The sequence below is a fragment of the Haliotis cracherodii genome, unplaced genomic scaffold, assembly GCF_022045235.1.
Source record: "Haliotis cracherodii isolate W230 unplaced genomic scaffold, xgHalCrac1.p SCAF_13, whole genome shotgun sequence".
Classification (NCBI taxonomy): Eukaryota; Metazoa; Mollusca; class Gastropoda; order Lepetellida; family Haliotidae; genus Haliotis; species Haliotis cracherodii.
In genome coordinates, this window is record NW_027266268.1 from 9,188,320 (window position 1) to 9,203,953 (window position 15,634).

The 15,634-nt window shown below is 43.5% G+C and overlaps 1 protein-coding gene across 1 annotated transcript in view; it reads right to left on the bottom strand.

Moving 5' to 3' along the window:
• The window catches only part of LOC139459584 (uncharacterized), a 185,452-nt gene that overhangs the window by 73,428 nt on the left and 96,390 nt on the right, over positions 1–15,634 (bottom strand). The window contains exons 25-32 of the mRNA XM_071241138.1: positions 12,494–12,795; positions 9,953–10,006; positions 9,213–9,265; positions 8,859–8,986; positions 8,164–8,255; positions 5,668–5,877; positions 2,479–2,532; positions 21–73 (exon numbers count right to left, since the gene is read on the bottom strand). Of these exons, the coding sequence (XP_071097239.1) occupies positions 21–73; positions 2,479–2,532; positions 5,668–5,877; positions 8,164–8,255; positions 8,859–8,986; positions 9,213–9,265; positions 9,953–10,006; positions 12,494–12,795 (946 nt within the window). The remainder of the gene's footprint in view (positions 1–20; positions 74–2,478; positions 2,533–5,667; positions 5,878–8,163; positions 8,256–8,858; positions 8,987–9,212; positions 9,266–9,952; positions 10,007–12,493; positions 12,796–15,634) is intronic.

The window sequence follows — 15,634 nt, forward strand, 5'->3', positions numbered from 1 at the left end:
AGATACATTTCCCGACTTACTCTAGAGAGACTGAAGTGGGGCTGTATGGGAATGTTGGTCACCTGGCATCGGTCTGAAACAAGGGGAGATACACGCGGTCATGTGACATCAGGAATTATATGCTGTGTCATATTACCATTCTATCACCATAAATACCCCTTTGTTTTGAGGCTGGGGATAATGAAAATAGCCATTAAGTCAAATTACACTGTTCTGTTTGAGAGAAAGAAGGAGTGGTACACATCAACCTACCAATGAAAACTGACAGACTGCAACAAAACACTGCCAAATGTCTACAAGACATAGGGAATCGGCATCAGAAAACGATCAGAACATATCTAAAAACTTAAATATCAAAAACAGCTACATAAATCTGACACCACGCTGCCAAAAACAGGGAAATGGCAGCACTAAAACACTGCAACATTCCAAACTAGGCATGCACAGAACAAGACTGTCATGTCACAAGGACAAACACACAGCAAGTAAATTTACATATCACTGCGCTAATATAGAACATTCTAGATATGTATTATTATATTAGCGCTGTAGGATGTAAACATGGCGGTCAACTTCGTCCTTGTTCTGCGCGTGCCTAGGTTGGAATGTTGCAGTCTGTGTGGTTTAGTGCTGCCATTTCCCTGTTTTTGGCAGCTTGCTACGTTCTCATCATTTTCTGTTGCCGATTCCTTGTGTATTGTAGACATATGACAGTTTGTCAGTTTTCATTGGTAGGCCAGCACTTAACGCCTCTTGTTTATTGTCTCTGATAAAACTGGAAATGGGGGGTGAGGTCATCCCACCCTCTGCCTTAATACTCAGAAAAGACACCTTTGATAGTTCAAAGTTCATTTATTACAGTTTTCTGCTCATTGTTAATTCCTTATCTCTGAACTATGAAGGGTTCATTTGTACTAGGCCACATTTTGAATATACATCTGTGCCGTTGGTAAGAGTTAGTGAGTGAGTATAGTTTTACTCCGCTTTTAGCAATATTCCAGCAATATACGCCACTTTAAGCAATATTTCAGCAATATCACGGCGGGGGACACCAGAAATGGGCTTCACATATTGTACCCAGGTCGGGAATCAAACCCGTGTCTTCGGCATGACGAGTGAACGCTTTAACCACTAGGCTACCCGACTGCCCCAAGTTGGTAAGAGAAATAAGGAAGGTTGTTCATGAAGCTAATGAACCAGAGAAAATCTGTTGGTGAAAAAAATGATGACATGGCTTCAAAACTTAGTCTATGATGGCAAATAGTTCCATGATATTTATCATGATATTATGAAGATATAAAACCCTTGATAACTGAGGATGGTCAAGTGGATGATATTTATATTATCTCAAGAAAAAGCAACAATCATAGACAATGGCATGAGATAATGATGACCCCGCAGTGTCGCTGTGAGAGCATGGCTTGTATCCTCATGTCCCTACAAATTGGAACAAAAACAAAAAGATCCAAAACAGATCGTGTCCCTCACCTCAAAGAAGCAGCATATCACATCATGTCTAAATGATCTACACTGACGACCTGTGTGGCTAGAATTGAATACAAAATTCTTTCCACAACATATCAGCTCCCGAATAACCGACCTATCTCATCAATGAATACACTCCAGTCAGAAGTCTCTGATCGGAGAATCAAAAGCTGCTAACAATTCCAAAGAGATATGTAAAATCCTTCGGCTATAGAACAATTTCACACATTTCTGGACTATTACTGACTGCAGTGTAAAACAACCTTTTATCATAAGGGGCAGCGTGGTGGCCTAATATTTTATCACCCCAAACCAGGTTCTACAGAGTATATCCATTGGGTGATATCAACGATATCTTCCAGGAGATATCGCTGATATGAAATTGCATCACAATGCTTTGTAGACTGTAGCAGGGCGTGGAGTCATCCCACAGAACACATCCTTAAATGTCAGCTTGCTCACGGGGTTAACCTCTTTGCTCATGTGGACAAGTCACCAACCTCTGATCAGAAGGTCCGTGGTTCAAATCCCATCATAGGACTCGGAGGAAATTTTATGGCCGCTATAAGACCATTGTGATGTCATTGGCAAACCATCATTTGCATAATGCTTGTCAGACAGTTCTTTCTTCAAGTCTGAGAAGAGGTGGAAATATAGGCGAATACAGGATGTGCAAATGGAGGATGTGCAGTGATTCCAAAGCCAAGCTTATATATTTCAGCACTGGCAACAACAGACTTGTGCACAGGTATAGTGGAGCAGCACACCTTCATTGACTTTTACACAACTTTTAACCTTGATATTCTTATGCTGTTGCCTAAGCCAATTAGTATCATACAACTTGCTCACTCAAACCCACAACCCAACCAACCCAACCACCCTCCCACTCATTCACTCACTCACCCACCCACCCACTTACCCACTCATTCATTCACTCACTCACCCACCCACCAAATCACCCACTCATTCACTCACTCATTCATTCCAGCTCACCTGGTCCGCTGTAACCGACAGACTCGAGGTACTCCGGCGGGATGGAACAAAGCTCTGGAACATCAGAGGGGAAATAAAAGCATTATTGTCAAGAGAACATGTAGTGTAAATTGGAAATATCCAGAACAATGTGATTGAGGAAACACAGTTTACAATTTCAACTGTATTCTTTGTATACAGCATATTGAGGATACATTTTACCTCTTCATTGGCTCTGTGCCCACATGGCTTCCATATATACCTGTCTCTTTGTCCTCTGTACATAACTGGCTCTATGTCCTCCGTATCATAACTGGCTCTATGTCCTCTGTATCCCAAAGTCCACACATGATGTCCTCTGTAGATACCTGGATCAAATCCTCCACACATACCTGGCCATATCTCCTCTGTACATACCTGGATCAAATCCTCCACACTTACCTGACCATATCTCCTCTGTACATACCTGGCTCCACACCCTCCACACATACCTGGCCATATCTCCTCTGTACATACCTGGCTCCACACATACCTGGCCATATCTCCTCTGTACATACCTGGCTCCACATCCTCCACACATACCTGGCCATATCTCCTCTGTACATACCTGGCTCCACACATACCTGGCCATATCTCCTCTGTACATACCTGGCTCCACACCTTCCACACATACCTGGCCATATCTCCTCTATACATACCTGGATCCACATCCTCCACACATACCTGGCCATATCTCCTCTGTACATACCTGGCTCCACATCCTCCACACATACCTGGCCATATCTCTTCTGTACATACCTGGATCCACATCCTCCACACATACCTGGTCATATCTCCTCTGTACATACCTGGAACCACACATACCTGGCCATATCTCCTCTGTACATACCTGGCTCCACACATACCTGGTCATATCTCCTCTGTACATACCTGGATCCACATCCTCCACAAATACCTGGCCATATCTCCTCTGTACATACCTGGCTCCACATCCTCCACACATACCTGGCCATATCTCCTCTGTACATACCTGGCTCCACATCCTCCACAAATACCTGGCCATATCTCCTCTGTACATACCTGGATCCACATCCTCCACACTTACCTGGCCATATCTCCTCTGTACATACCTGGCTCCACATCCTCCACAAATACCTGGCCATATCTCCTCTGTACATACCTGGATCCACATCCTCCACACATACCTGGCCATATCTCCTCTGTACATACCTGGATCCACACCCTCCACACTTACCTGGCCATATCTCCTCTGTACATACCTGGCTCCACATCCTCCACAAATACCTGGCCATATCTCCTCTGTACATACCTGGATCCACATCCTTCACACATACCTGGCCATATCTCCTCTGTACATACCTGGCTCCACATCCTCCACACATACCTGGCCATATCTCCTCTATACATACCTGGCTCCACATCCTCCACAAATACCTGGCCATATCTCCTCTGTACATACCTGGATCCACATCCTCCACACATACCTGGCCATATCTCCTCTGTACATACCTGGCTCCACATCCTCCACACATACCTGGCCATATCTCCTCTATACATACCTGGCTCCACATCCTCCACACATACCTGGCCATATCTCCTCTATACATACCTGGCTCCACATCCTCCACACATACCTGGCCATATCTCCTCTGTACATACCTGGCTCCACACATACCTGGCCATATCTCCTCTGTACATACCTGGAACCACACATACCTGGCCATATCTCCTCTATACATACCTGGATCCACATCCTCCACACATACCTGGCCATATCTCCTCTGTACATACCTGGCTCCACATCCTCCACACATACCTGGCCATATCTCCTCTATACATACCTGGCTCCACACATACCTGGCCATATCTCCTCTATACATACCTGGCTCCACACATACCTGGTCATATCTCCTCTGTACATACCTGGAACCACACATACCTGGCCATATCTCCTCTATACATACCTGGATCCACATCCTCCACACATACCTGGCCATATCTCCTCTGTACATACCTGGCTCCACACATACCTGGCCATATCTCCTCTGTACATACCTGGAACCACACATACCTGGCCATATCTCCTCTATACATACCTGGATCCACATCCTCCACACATACCTGGCCATATCTCCTCTGTACATACCTGGGTCCACATCCTCCACACATACCTGGCCATATCTCCTCTGTACATACCTGGATCCACATCCTCCACACATACCTGGCCATATCTCCTCTGTACATACCTGGCTCCACATCCTCCACACATACCTGGCCATATCTCCTCTATACATACCTGGCTCCACACATACCTGGCCATATCTCCTCTATACATACCTGGCTCCACACATACCTGGTCATATCTCCTCTGTACATACCTGGAACCACACATACCTGGAACCACACATACCTGGCCATATCTCCTCTATACATACCTGGATCCACATCCTCCACAAATACCTGGCCATATCTCCTCTGTACATACCTGGCTCCACACATACCTGGCCATATCTCCTCTGTACATACCTGGAACCACACATACCTGGCCATATCTCCTCTATACATACCTGGATCCACATCCTCCACACATACCTGGCTATATCTCCTCTGTACATACCTGGGTCCACATCCTCCACACATACCTGGTCATATCTCCTCTGTACATACCTGGAACCACACATACCTGGCCATATCTCCTCTGTACATACCTGGCTCCACACATACCTGGCCATATCTCCTCTGTACGTACCTGGCTCCACATCCTCCACACTTACCTGGCCATATCTCCTCTGTACATACCTGGCTCCACATCCTCCACAAATACCTGGCCATATCTCCTCTATACATACCTGGATCCACATCCTCCACACATACCTGGCCATATCTCCTCTGTACATACCTGGCTCCACATCCTCCACACATACCTGGCCATATCTCCTCTGTACATACCTGGCTCCACATCCTCCACACATACCTGGCCATATCTCCTCTATACATACCTGGCTCCACATCCTCCACAAATACCTGGCCATATCTCCTCTGTACATACCTGGATCCACATCCTCCACAAATACCTGGCCATATCTCCTCTGTACATACCTGGATCCACATCCTCCACAAATACCTGGCCATATCTCCTCTGTACATATTGGCTCCACACATACCTGGCCATATCTCCTCTGTACATACCTGGATCCACATGCACCATTGTCTCCAGATCCACACACGTCCTCTGCGCGTAACTCTCAAGCAGCGTCATCGTGTCAGGGTCAACAATGTCCTCCCTAGCCAGTATGGAAGTGTGTGCCAGTCCATCGAGACACCATCCATCGTTGCCGACCTGCCGACACGAGTATGTCACAGCGTACTTGTAGTCGGTGTAGATTATCTTGAAAGTGCCTGATGAGAAATAACAGTCACTGAATCAACATGAACTTATCTCTGACAAAGCTAGTTGTGGAAAACATGACAAATGTGGCAGAATATTTATATTTCCAGGAAATCCTTAAAAGTTATTCTACAACAGATGGAAGACCAGGATCGGTTCCCACTACTCTCATAGGACATTCAAAGGTTTCTAAGCCTAACTATGATGGACTTCATTGATGGAGTTGGTCGCAAATAATTTATTATTTTTCAATCAAGTTCACAAACTTCCACCCATGATGCTGGAGTGCCTGGATCTCACTGGTGTAGAAGGCTTCCTTCAGGTGGTATACAAGTCCTCTACAGCAGAACTGTAATTATCATTTGCATAATGCTTGCCGGACAGTTCTTTAATTCTTCAAGTTTAGGAAGAGGTGGTCTCCAAGCCACAGTCATGTTTTACAGCACTGACGACAACATGCTTGTATCATGGTGGAACAACTCCTTCAGTCTTTTCACATTTCTCCACAACATCTAGCCTTGATATTCTCTCGCAGTTGCCGAAGCGGACTAGCATGGTATTGGCCATTAATGGTCGGACCTTTCAGGAAGCAGTCCACCAGGATGATTCCTTTGGATTCCCAGAAAACTACCCTTCCAGCTGATAGAAGAGACTTTGCCTCCTTTTTCGGAGAAGACGTTAGATGTTTCCACTGTTTTGTCTGTTGTTTGGTCTCTGGCTGATAGTGGTGAACTCAGGACTCATCCATGGTTACAAATCTCTCAACAAAATCAGCTGCGTCTGTTTCAAAATGACATGAATTCTCGTGACAGAGGATGAGCCAAGAGTATTTCTAAACAGGCATCACAAGCCTTGGAACCCGGCTTGCTGAAACCTTTGTCATTTTCAGTTCATTCCTCAGAACATTCTCAACTTTCCCATGATATGTGGTGAGTCGTCGATTAGCCATAATCACATCATGTATTTAATCAACATTTAATAATAAGTGCATTTATAATGCGCCAGATTCCATTCAACAAGTGGATGTTCATAGCGCTACACTATTATTACCCCGGTCAATGGATCAGTGAGCAGTCAATTTTCATTCTCAGCTCCCTGGGAAGAATACAGCCCAACCTGCCTGTGAGGCGCTAGAAGGTAAACAGCCACATTGCCATCTCATCCTACCAGGTACCCACTCACTGCTGGGTGAACAGAGGCACATTTCGAACAAAGTCACTTGCCTAAGGAGACACCACACATGGTACATGTGCTTCAGTGTGGGGCAGGACCAAAGCCCTAGAAACTCTCAGGAGTCAAGCTCAATGTAGTCACCCATCCAACTACTCTCCGAGACCGATGTTGCTTAACTTCACCTGATTAGTGATCGGTGCGCTGTGCACAGGACCACGTGCCACAAAAGGACCACGTGCCAGTTTCGTTATTGGTGGCAGGTGGAGGTCTTCCTGATTTTGGATCTTCTTCAAGGCTCCCTCTTCCCCTCTCCACTGACCACCTCTTAACTGTGGCAAAGGAAGGAACACCATCCCCTCAAGGTGGCACCATCTCTGCTAGATGGATGTTGGCGTTAGCCCTTTCTGTGGGCGATACTTGATGACAGCATGGTTGCCAATTTTGTTAATTTTAATTTCATCAACAGAGAATACCAAGTCACTTTGATGTCAGCAGAAATATGCTGCCTGGTTGTATATTTGGTTCAAATGCAGCCTGTAAGCATGGGAAGTATTGTACTTAATACATGCAAGCTGTTAATACTGTACTATACATCCAAAGATCTTTTCAGCCACCACTCGGTAACTCGGGTAGAACTCCATGGTTACACTATAAGTGACTAATGTTCACATTTCGTTCTGACTATGCACACATTCCTTCTGACTTTGTTTGAATAAAGATAAAACTTCAGTCACCTTCTGTGTATGCATGATCAGACCGCTTGATACTTGTATCTAAATACATTTGGCCAGGGCTACGGTCAAACTATTTCCTGTCGGACATTTTGTACCTATCTCTTGAGACCTACAGCGGGTATTGGGTAGGGTTGGGTAATATAGGGATGGGTACCCGGGCAGTAAATTTGGACTCATCCCCGCCCTAGCAGAAACCTTACAAGTGGTACAGCATCTTACACGGTATGCCTGTATAGGGTGACAATGTGTTACCTGGCAGACTGGAGCTCATCTTAGTCTGTCCCAGACTTGATTTCATAAAGGCTTCAGTGGAAGATTGCATGAAACAACATACACACTCACACACATACACACATACTCACACACATACACTCCACAACAGATATTCACCTTGGCCTGTCATGGTCTTGAAAACATAGTCTCCATGTGAGTCTTTCTTGAACAATATCGTTCCAGGTTCGAGACAGGTGCTTGATCCCTGACTGGAAACACAGAACATAATGACATTATGACGACTGTTGTACTTAAAAACATAAATATGAAATGACATCGCTAGAAAATAAACAATATCCACCAAAACAGATTCTATTGGGCGTAAAAGGCATACAGAAATAACAAATAACATAAGGGAAGTAACTCCTACTGACTTTTAGCTGCAGTAGGCAGTGAAATAACATAAGGGAAGTAACTACTATGGACATTTAGCCGCAGCAGGCGGTGGTGAAATAATATAAGGGAGGTAACTCCTACTGACATTTAGACGCAGCATGCGGTGGTGAAATAATATAAGGGAGGTAACTCCTACTGACATTTAGCCACAGCATGCGTTGGTGAAATAACATAAGGGAGGTAACTCCTACTGACATTTAGCCGCAGCAGGTGGTGGTGAAATAACATAAGGGAGGTAACTCCTACTGACATTTAGCTGCAGCAGGTGGTGGTGAAATAACACAAGGGAGGTAACTCCTACTGACATGTAGCCATGGTGGGCGGCAGTGAAATGACATAAAGGGAGGTAACTCCTACTGATATTTAGAAGTGGTAGACGATGGTGAAATAATATAAGAGAGGTAACTTCTACTGACATGTAGCCGCGGTAGGCAGTGGTAAATGCGCCATCATCCTTCAAGAAGTAGTCTTGTATTGCTGTGAGATAAACCCTCCCACTGTAGATGTTTGGCGACGTCTTGATGATGTTCCACATCCCTAAAAACTGAAACATGAGACTGTTATATTATCTTGTCTAAAGCCATCATGGAGTAGGGTAGGGATGGAGGAGAAGCAGAGGACACTGAGAGAATCAGGTGTGACACCAATACAGGGTCACGGGCAACACTGTGCCATTCCAGCTTCCTCTTTCTACTCAGGGCTAATCCCAGTCTGTTATACCTCAAGGCAATTAACAGTTTTTCCCGTGCTAGTCAAGGACAAATACTCACTCGGTTCTTGTCAAAGTTCTTTTGTATTGGCATCTTCTCCAGCATACAAAACTCTAGGGGGAGAAGTAAACATCCTTTCAAAACATTATTGTCATTATTGTACAACAACACTTCTAATGAGTGAGTGAGTTTGGTTTTACGCCGCTTTTAGCAATATTCCAGCAATATCATGGCGGGGGACACCACAACTGGGCTTCACACATTGTACCCATGTCGGGAATTGAACCTGGGTCTTCGGCGTGACGAGCGAACGCTTTAACCACTAGGCTACCCGACCGCCCCACAACACTTCTAAAGTATCATTGCGAAACAGCATTTCTAAAACACCATTGTGAAACAGCATTTCTAATACAGCATTGTGAAACAGCATTTCTAAAACATCATTGTGAAACAGCACTTCTAAAACACGATTTTTGACCAATTTTTAAAACATCACTGTGAAACAGCATTTTAAAGATATTATTGAGAAACAGTATTATTAAAATATCATTGTGAAACAAAATTTTAAAAACTTCTCTGTGAAACAGCATTCTTAAAAGACAATTGTGAAATAGCATTATGAAACGCCATTTCTAAACATAAACAAATCACAAGCTCCAATTGCTCTTAATTGCATTTTGTTGAACTTATATGACAATGTTAAGCTAATGCACACATGGAAAATTCAGACTCTTTAACTGTCATAATGTGACCAGTTCTCAGAAAACAGGAATGATGAACAACTCAAAATGATAGCTCACCTGCACTGTGATAGCCAGCAGTAACCAGATAGGTGACAGGTATCTCACACAGATCTGGAAAACAGACATACCAAGTTTTCAGACTGTATACCTGGTTCATTAACCCTCCCATCCTGCAAACATACCTGGTACCTTATCACATACATCCTCCACACATACCTGGTACATTATCACACATACACTCAACACATACCCGGTACATTATCACATACATCCTCCACACATACCTGGTACATTATCACACATACACTCAACACATACCTGGTACATTATCACACATATCCTGCACACATACCTGGTACATTATCACACATACACTCAACACATACCCGGTACATTATCACACATGTCCTGCACACATACCTGGTACATTATCACACATACACTCAACACATACCTGGTACATTATCACACACATCCTGCACACATACCTGGTACATTATCACACATACACTCAACACATACCCGGTACATTATCACACATGTCCTGCACACATACCTGGTACATTATCACACATACACTCAACACATACCCGGTACATTATCACACACATCCTGCACACATACCTGGTACATTATCACACATACACTCAACACATACCCGGTACATTATCACACATGTCCTGCACACATACCTGGTACATTATCACACATACACTCAACACATACCCGGTACATTATCACACACATCCTGCACACATACCCGGTACATTATCACACATACACTCAACACATACCCGGTACATTATCACACATGCACTCAACACATACCCGGTACATTATCACACATACACTCAACACATACCCGGTACATTATCACACATACACTCAACACATACCTGGTACATTATCACACATACACTCAACACATACCCGGTACATTATCACACATATCCTGCACACATACCTGGTACATTATCACATACATCCTGCACACATACCTGGTACATTATCACACATACACTCAACACATACCTGGTACATTATCACACATATCCTGCACACATACCTGGTACATTATCACATACATCCTGCACACATACCTGGTACATTATCACACACATCCTGCACACATACCTGGTACATTATCACACATACACTCAACACATACCCGGTACATTATCACACATGTCCTGCACACATACCTGGTACATTATCACACATGTCCTGCACACATACCCGGTACATTATCACACATAACCTGCACACATACCTGGTACATTATCACACATGTCCTGCACACATACCTGGTACATTATCACATACATCCTCCACACATACCTGGTACATTATCACACATACACTCAACACATGCCTGGTACATTATCACACACATCCTGCACACATACCTGGTACATCATCACACATACACTCAACACATACCCGGTACATTATCACACATGTCCTGCACACATACCTGGTACATTATCACATACATCCTGCACACATACCTGGTACATTATCACACATATCCTGCACACATACCTGGTACATCATCACACATACACTCAACACATACCTGGTACATTATCACACACATCCTGCACACATACCTGGTACATCATCACACATACACTCAACACATACCCGGTACATTATCACACATGTCCTGCACACATACCTGGTACATTATCACACATGTCCTGCACACATACCCGGTACATTATCACACATAACCTGCACACATACCTGGTACATTATCACACATACACTCAACACATGCCTGGTACATTATCACACACATCCTGCACACATACCTGGTACATTATCACACATATCCTGCACACATACCTGGTACATCATCACATATTTCCTGCACACATACCTGGTACATTATCACACACATCCTGCACACATACCTGGTACATTATCACACACATCCTGCACACATACCTGGTACATCATCACATATGTCCTGCACACATACCTGGTACATTATCACACATATACTGCACACATACCTGGTACATTATCACACATGTCCTGCACACATACCTGGTACATCATCACATATGTCCTGCACACATACCTGGTACATTATTACACACATCCTGCACACATACCTGGTACATTATCACACATATCCTGCACACATACCTGGTACATTATCACACATATCCTGCACACATACCTGGTACATTATCACACATATCCTGCACACATACCTGGTACATTATCACACATATCCTGCACACATACCTGGTACATTATCACACATGTCCTGCACACATACCTGGTACATTATCACACATGTCCTGCACACATACCTGGTACATTATCACACATGTCCTGCACACATACCTGGTACATTATCACACATACACTCAACACATACCCGGTACATTATCACACATGTCCTGCACACATACCTGGTACATTATCATACACATGTCCTGCACACATACCTGGTACATTATCACACATGTCCTGCACACATACCTGGTACATTATCACACATGCACTCAACACATACCTGGTACATTATCACACATATCCTGCACACATACCTGGTACATTATAACACATATCCTCCACACATACCTGGTACATTAACCCTCATATCGTCCACGTTGATGCACAGAGCATCTGCATATCTCTCCAGGTTATGCATGATGTTGTCAGGGACAGGGTTCTGCCGGGCGATGATCTGGACACTCATGTGCTGGTGTGGACACTGACCATTGTCAGACGCGTTGCTGCAGGAGATGGTGACAGCGTAGTTGTAGTCAGTGTACACAATCTGGATACTGGCGACATTGTCCTGGATGTGGGCAGTGTATTGGCCAGGCTGGGCCTCAGTCAGCTTCAAGTGGTTCGGAGGTAAGCAGATTTCGGACCCTGGACTGGAGGGATGGAGGGGAGTTAGTGCCAAGTACACAATAACTTGATTTTGACAAATTTATGACATTCAAAGCCAATAGTAATAATATCCTTTGAGACGTGTCACATGAGCTAGACCTATCAAGAGTGAGTGAGTGAGTGAATTGGGTTTAACACCGCTTTTAACAGTATTCCAGTTATATCACGGCATGTCAGCCTAATGTGGGAGGAAAGCCCGAAGTGATGCAGGTCTCAGACGTTCACCACTTTCATGAAACCCACAAGTATGGGTATGGTGCTGACAAAGTCTAGAAACATAATCGGGGCACACCGGGATTCGAACCCACAATCACAGGTTTCTGGCGTGCCTAAGGGACGCAACTCTGCACACCGAATCGCAGCGCCTTAGACTACAGGCCCCAGCTATCAAGATGGACACGCAGACATTTATATCTCCATAATTATTAGTAGTGGGATGACACTCTGATGCATCGGTGGATCACGATTTTATACTTCTTGATACAATCAATCACAGTAGCACACTAAGTAAAAAAACATTGATTCTTACCTCAAATGTCTGCTATAATAACTGTCACACCAAACACTAATTGGTAGTGCAAATAAGTAGTGAAATATAAATATTGCGCCATATTTGATACTACCAACTGTAAGTGTGCCAGGTATTTGGCCCTCCACTCTTTGCAAAAGATGGTTTTTCACCACAGATAAGAGCACATGCAAATATCGTGATACATATCGGATCACGAGCAAGGTATCGTGTTGGGCGGGGACGGGTAACTTGGGTACTCGGGTACTTAGGTCTGGTGGATACTGAGTAGGACCCAGGTACCCACAGAACTACCCAGACCAGTCACGTGATATATAGTTTGATGATAAAAATGATCTAAAACTCTTTGGTTATTAATGTTCCCATTCCTTCTGACTATGCACACATTCCTTCTGACTTTAACATGTTTGAAAAAAGATTAAACTTCAGTCAACTTCAGTGAATGCGTGACCAAATCGTTACATACATGAATCTAAACACTTTTTGTCCACGCTACGGTCAAACATTTCCCAAATGGACAGTTTATACCCGTCTCATGAGACCTACAGCAGGTACCCTGGTAGGGTCAGGTAATAAGGGGTTGGGTATCTGGGTAGTAAATTTGGACTTGTCCCAGCCCTAGTATTGTGATACGTTTTGGATCGCACAGTTGATTTATTGTCCCAGCCCTTATAATTATTCAATTCATCAAAAACTGTTCATACGTTCTCAGACTAACAGCTTTACAAATAATAATCTGTTTATTATTATCTGTGTTTATTTTCAGCTGCCACTTATCATTATATACTGTCAGTATATCTAATCTCTTTTGAAGGCCAATGAACTATATATATTGACACACTTTGAAAACTTACATTCAGTGTTTTTTAATCCGAGTCCCGTGATGGGATTTGAACCACGGACCTTCTGATCTGAGGTCGGACGCCTTGTCCACATGACCAAAGAGGTTAACCCCGTCAGCAAGCTGACAAGGTAAGGATGTCATCTGTGGGATGACTCCACACCCTGCTACATGATATTTGGCAAAATGGCCACAAAAGTGAAATTATGTTATTCTGTGTATTCAAGCATGAGATAATCAAAGACAACAGTGTCTTTGTACAGGCTTGAATCTCATTCAGTGTGTTTAGTGATGGACTTGAGCACATTTTAAGTTAATATTCAGACTGTTTTTATCGTGGAGGGGTATATATCATCAGAAAACAATACAATATACATATCAAGAATACCAATACAAATACATCTCTGGTCACCATTGCTAAGAATCCTAACAATATCATTCATATAAAAGAAAAACCAAAATCGTGAGAGCGTACATCCTTGACGAACTGCAAGCAGTGCAACCTTGAGCCAATGAACCACTCGACTTCCCATTGTTAAACATATTAAGAATCAATCTGAAAGAATTTCTTTGTCATTACCCACCAGTGTTTATACAAAAGACATTTCTTTATACGTAAAAGAGAGCAGCTCTCAGATCGATGAAGGCACAATATAATCTGCCCTTGTGTAATGACAAGTATTTTCTAATGACAGTCAAAGATCAATACTCTCTCTGAAGTCTGGAATTCTTTACTAAAGCCAGCATGCTCTGATAAACATTCCTTCCTCAGCCCATGTACTGAGACTTTTACATAGACTTTTATATGCTTCTGTAATCTCAAACTGTGTGACTGGTCTATACTTTGAAGGGTCTTTAGATTGACCTTTCTTGTAGATATGAAAAATTACTCTCAGGATCAACTGTTTTTTATGTATTCCAGATGATAAGATATAGATTTTAAGCATAAAAAGCAGAAAGGAGGGGAATCCTTACAAAAATCTCTATTGGCCTTCCACTGAATCTTGTGGGGCGGTGGGGTGGCCAAGTGGTCAAAGCAGTCGTTCGTCACGCCGAAGACCTACGTTCAAATCCCTACATGGGTACAATGTGTGAATCCCATTTCTGGTGTCCCCAGGGTTTGCCTTAGCCTCTTTAACCTGGGGGTCATTATGACTCCCTAGATTCACTACAGGGAGTCATATGTCTCTTCTAGGGAGTCATGTGCCTTTTGAAGGGAGTCATATGTCTTTTGTAGGGAGTCATATGTCTCTTCTAGGGAGTCATGTGTCTCTTCTAGGGAGTCATGTGTCTTTTGTAGGGAGTCATATGTCTTTTGTAGGGAGTCATATGTCTTTTGTAGGGAGTCATATGTCTCTTCTAGGGAGTCATGTGTCTTTTGTAGGGAGTCATATGTCTTTTGTAGGGAGTCATATGTCTCTTGTAGGGAGTCATATGTCTTTTGTAGGGAGTC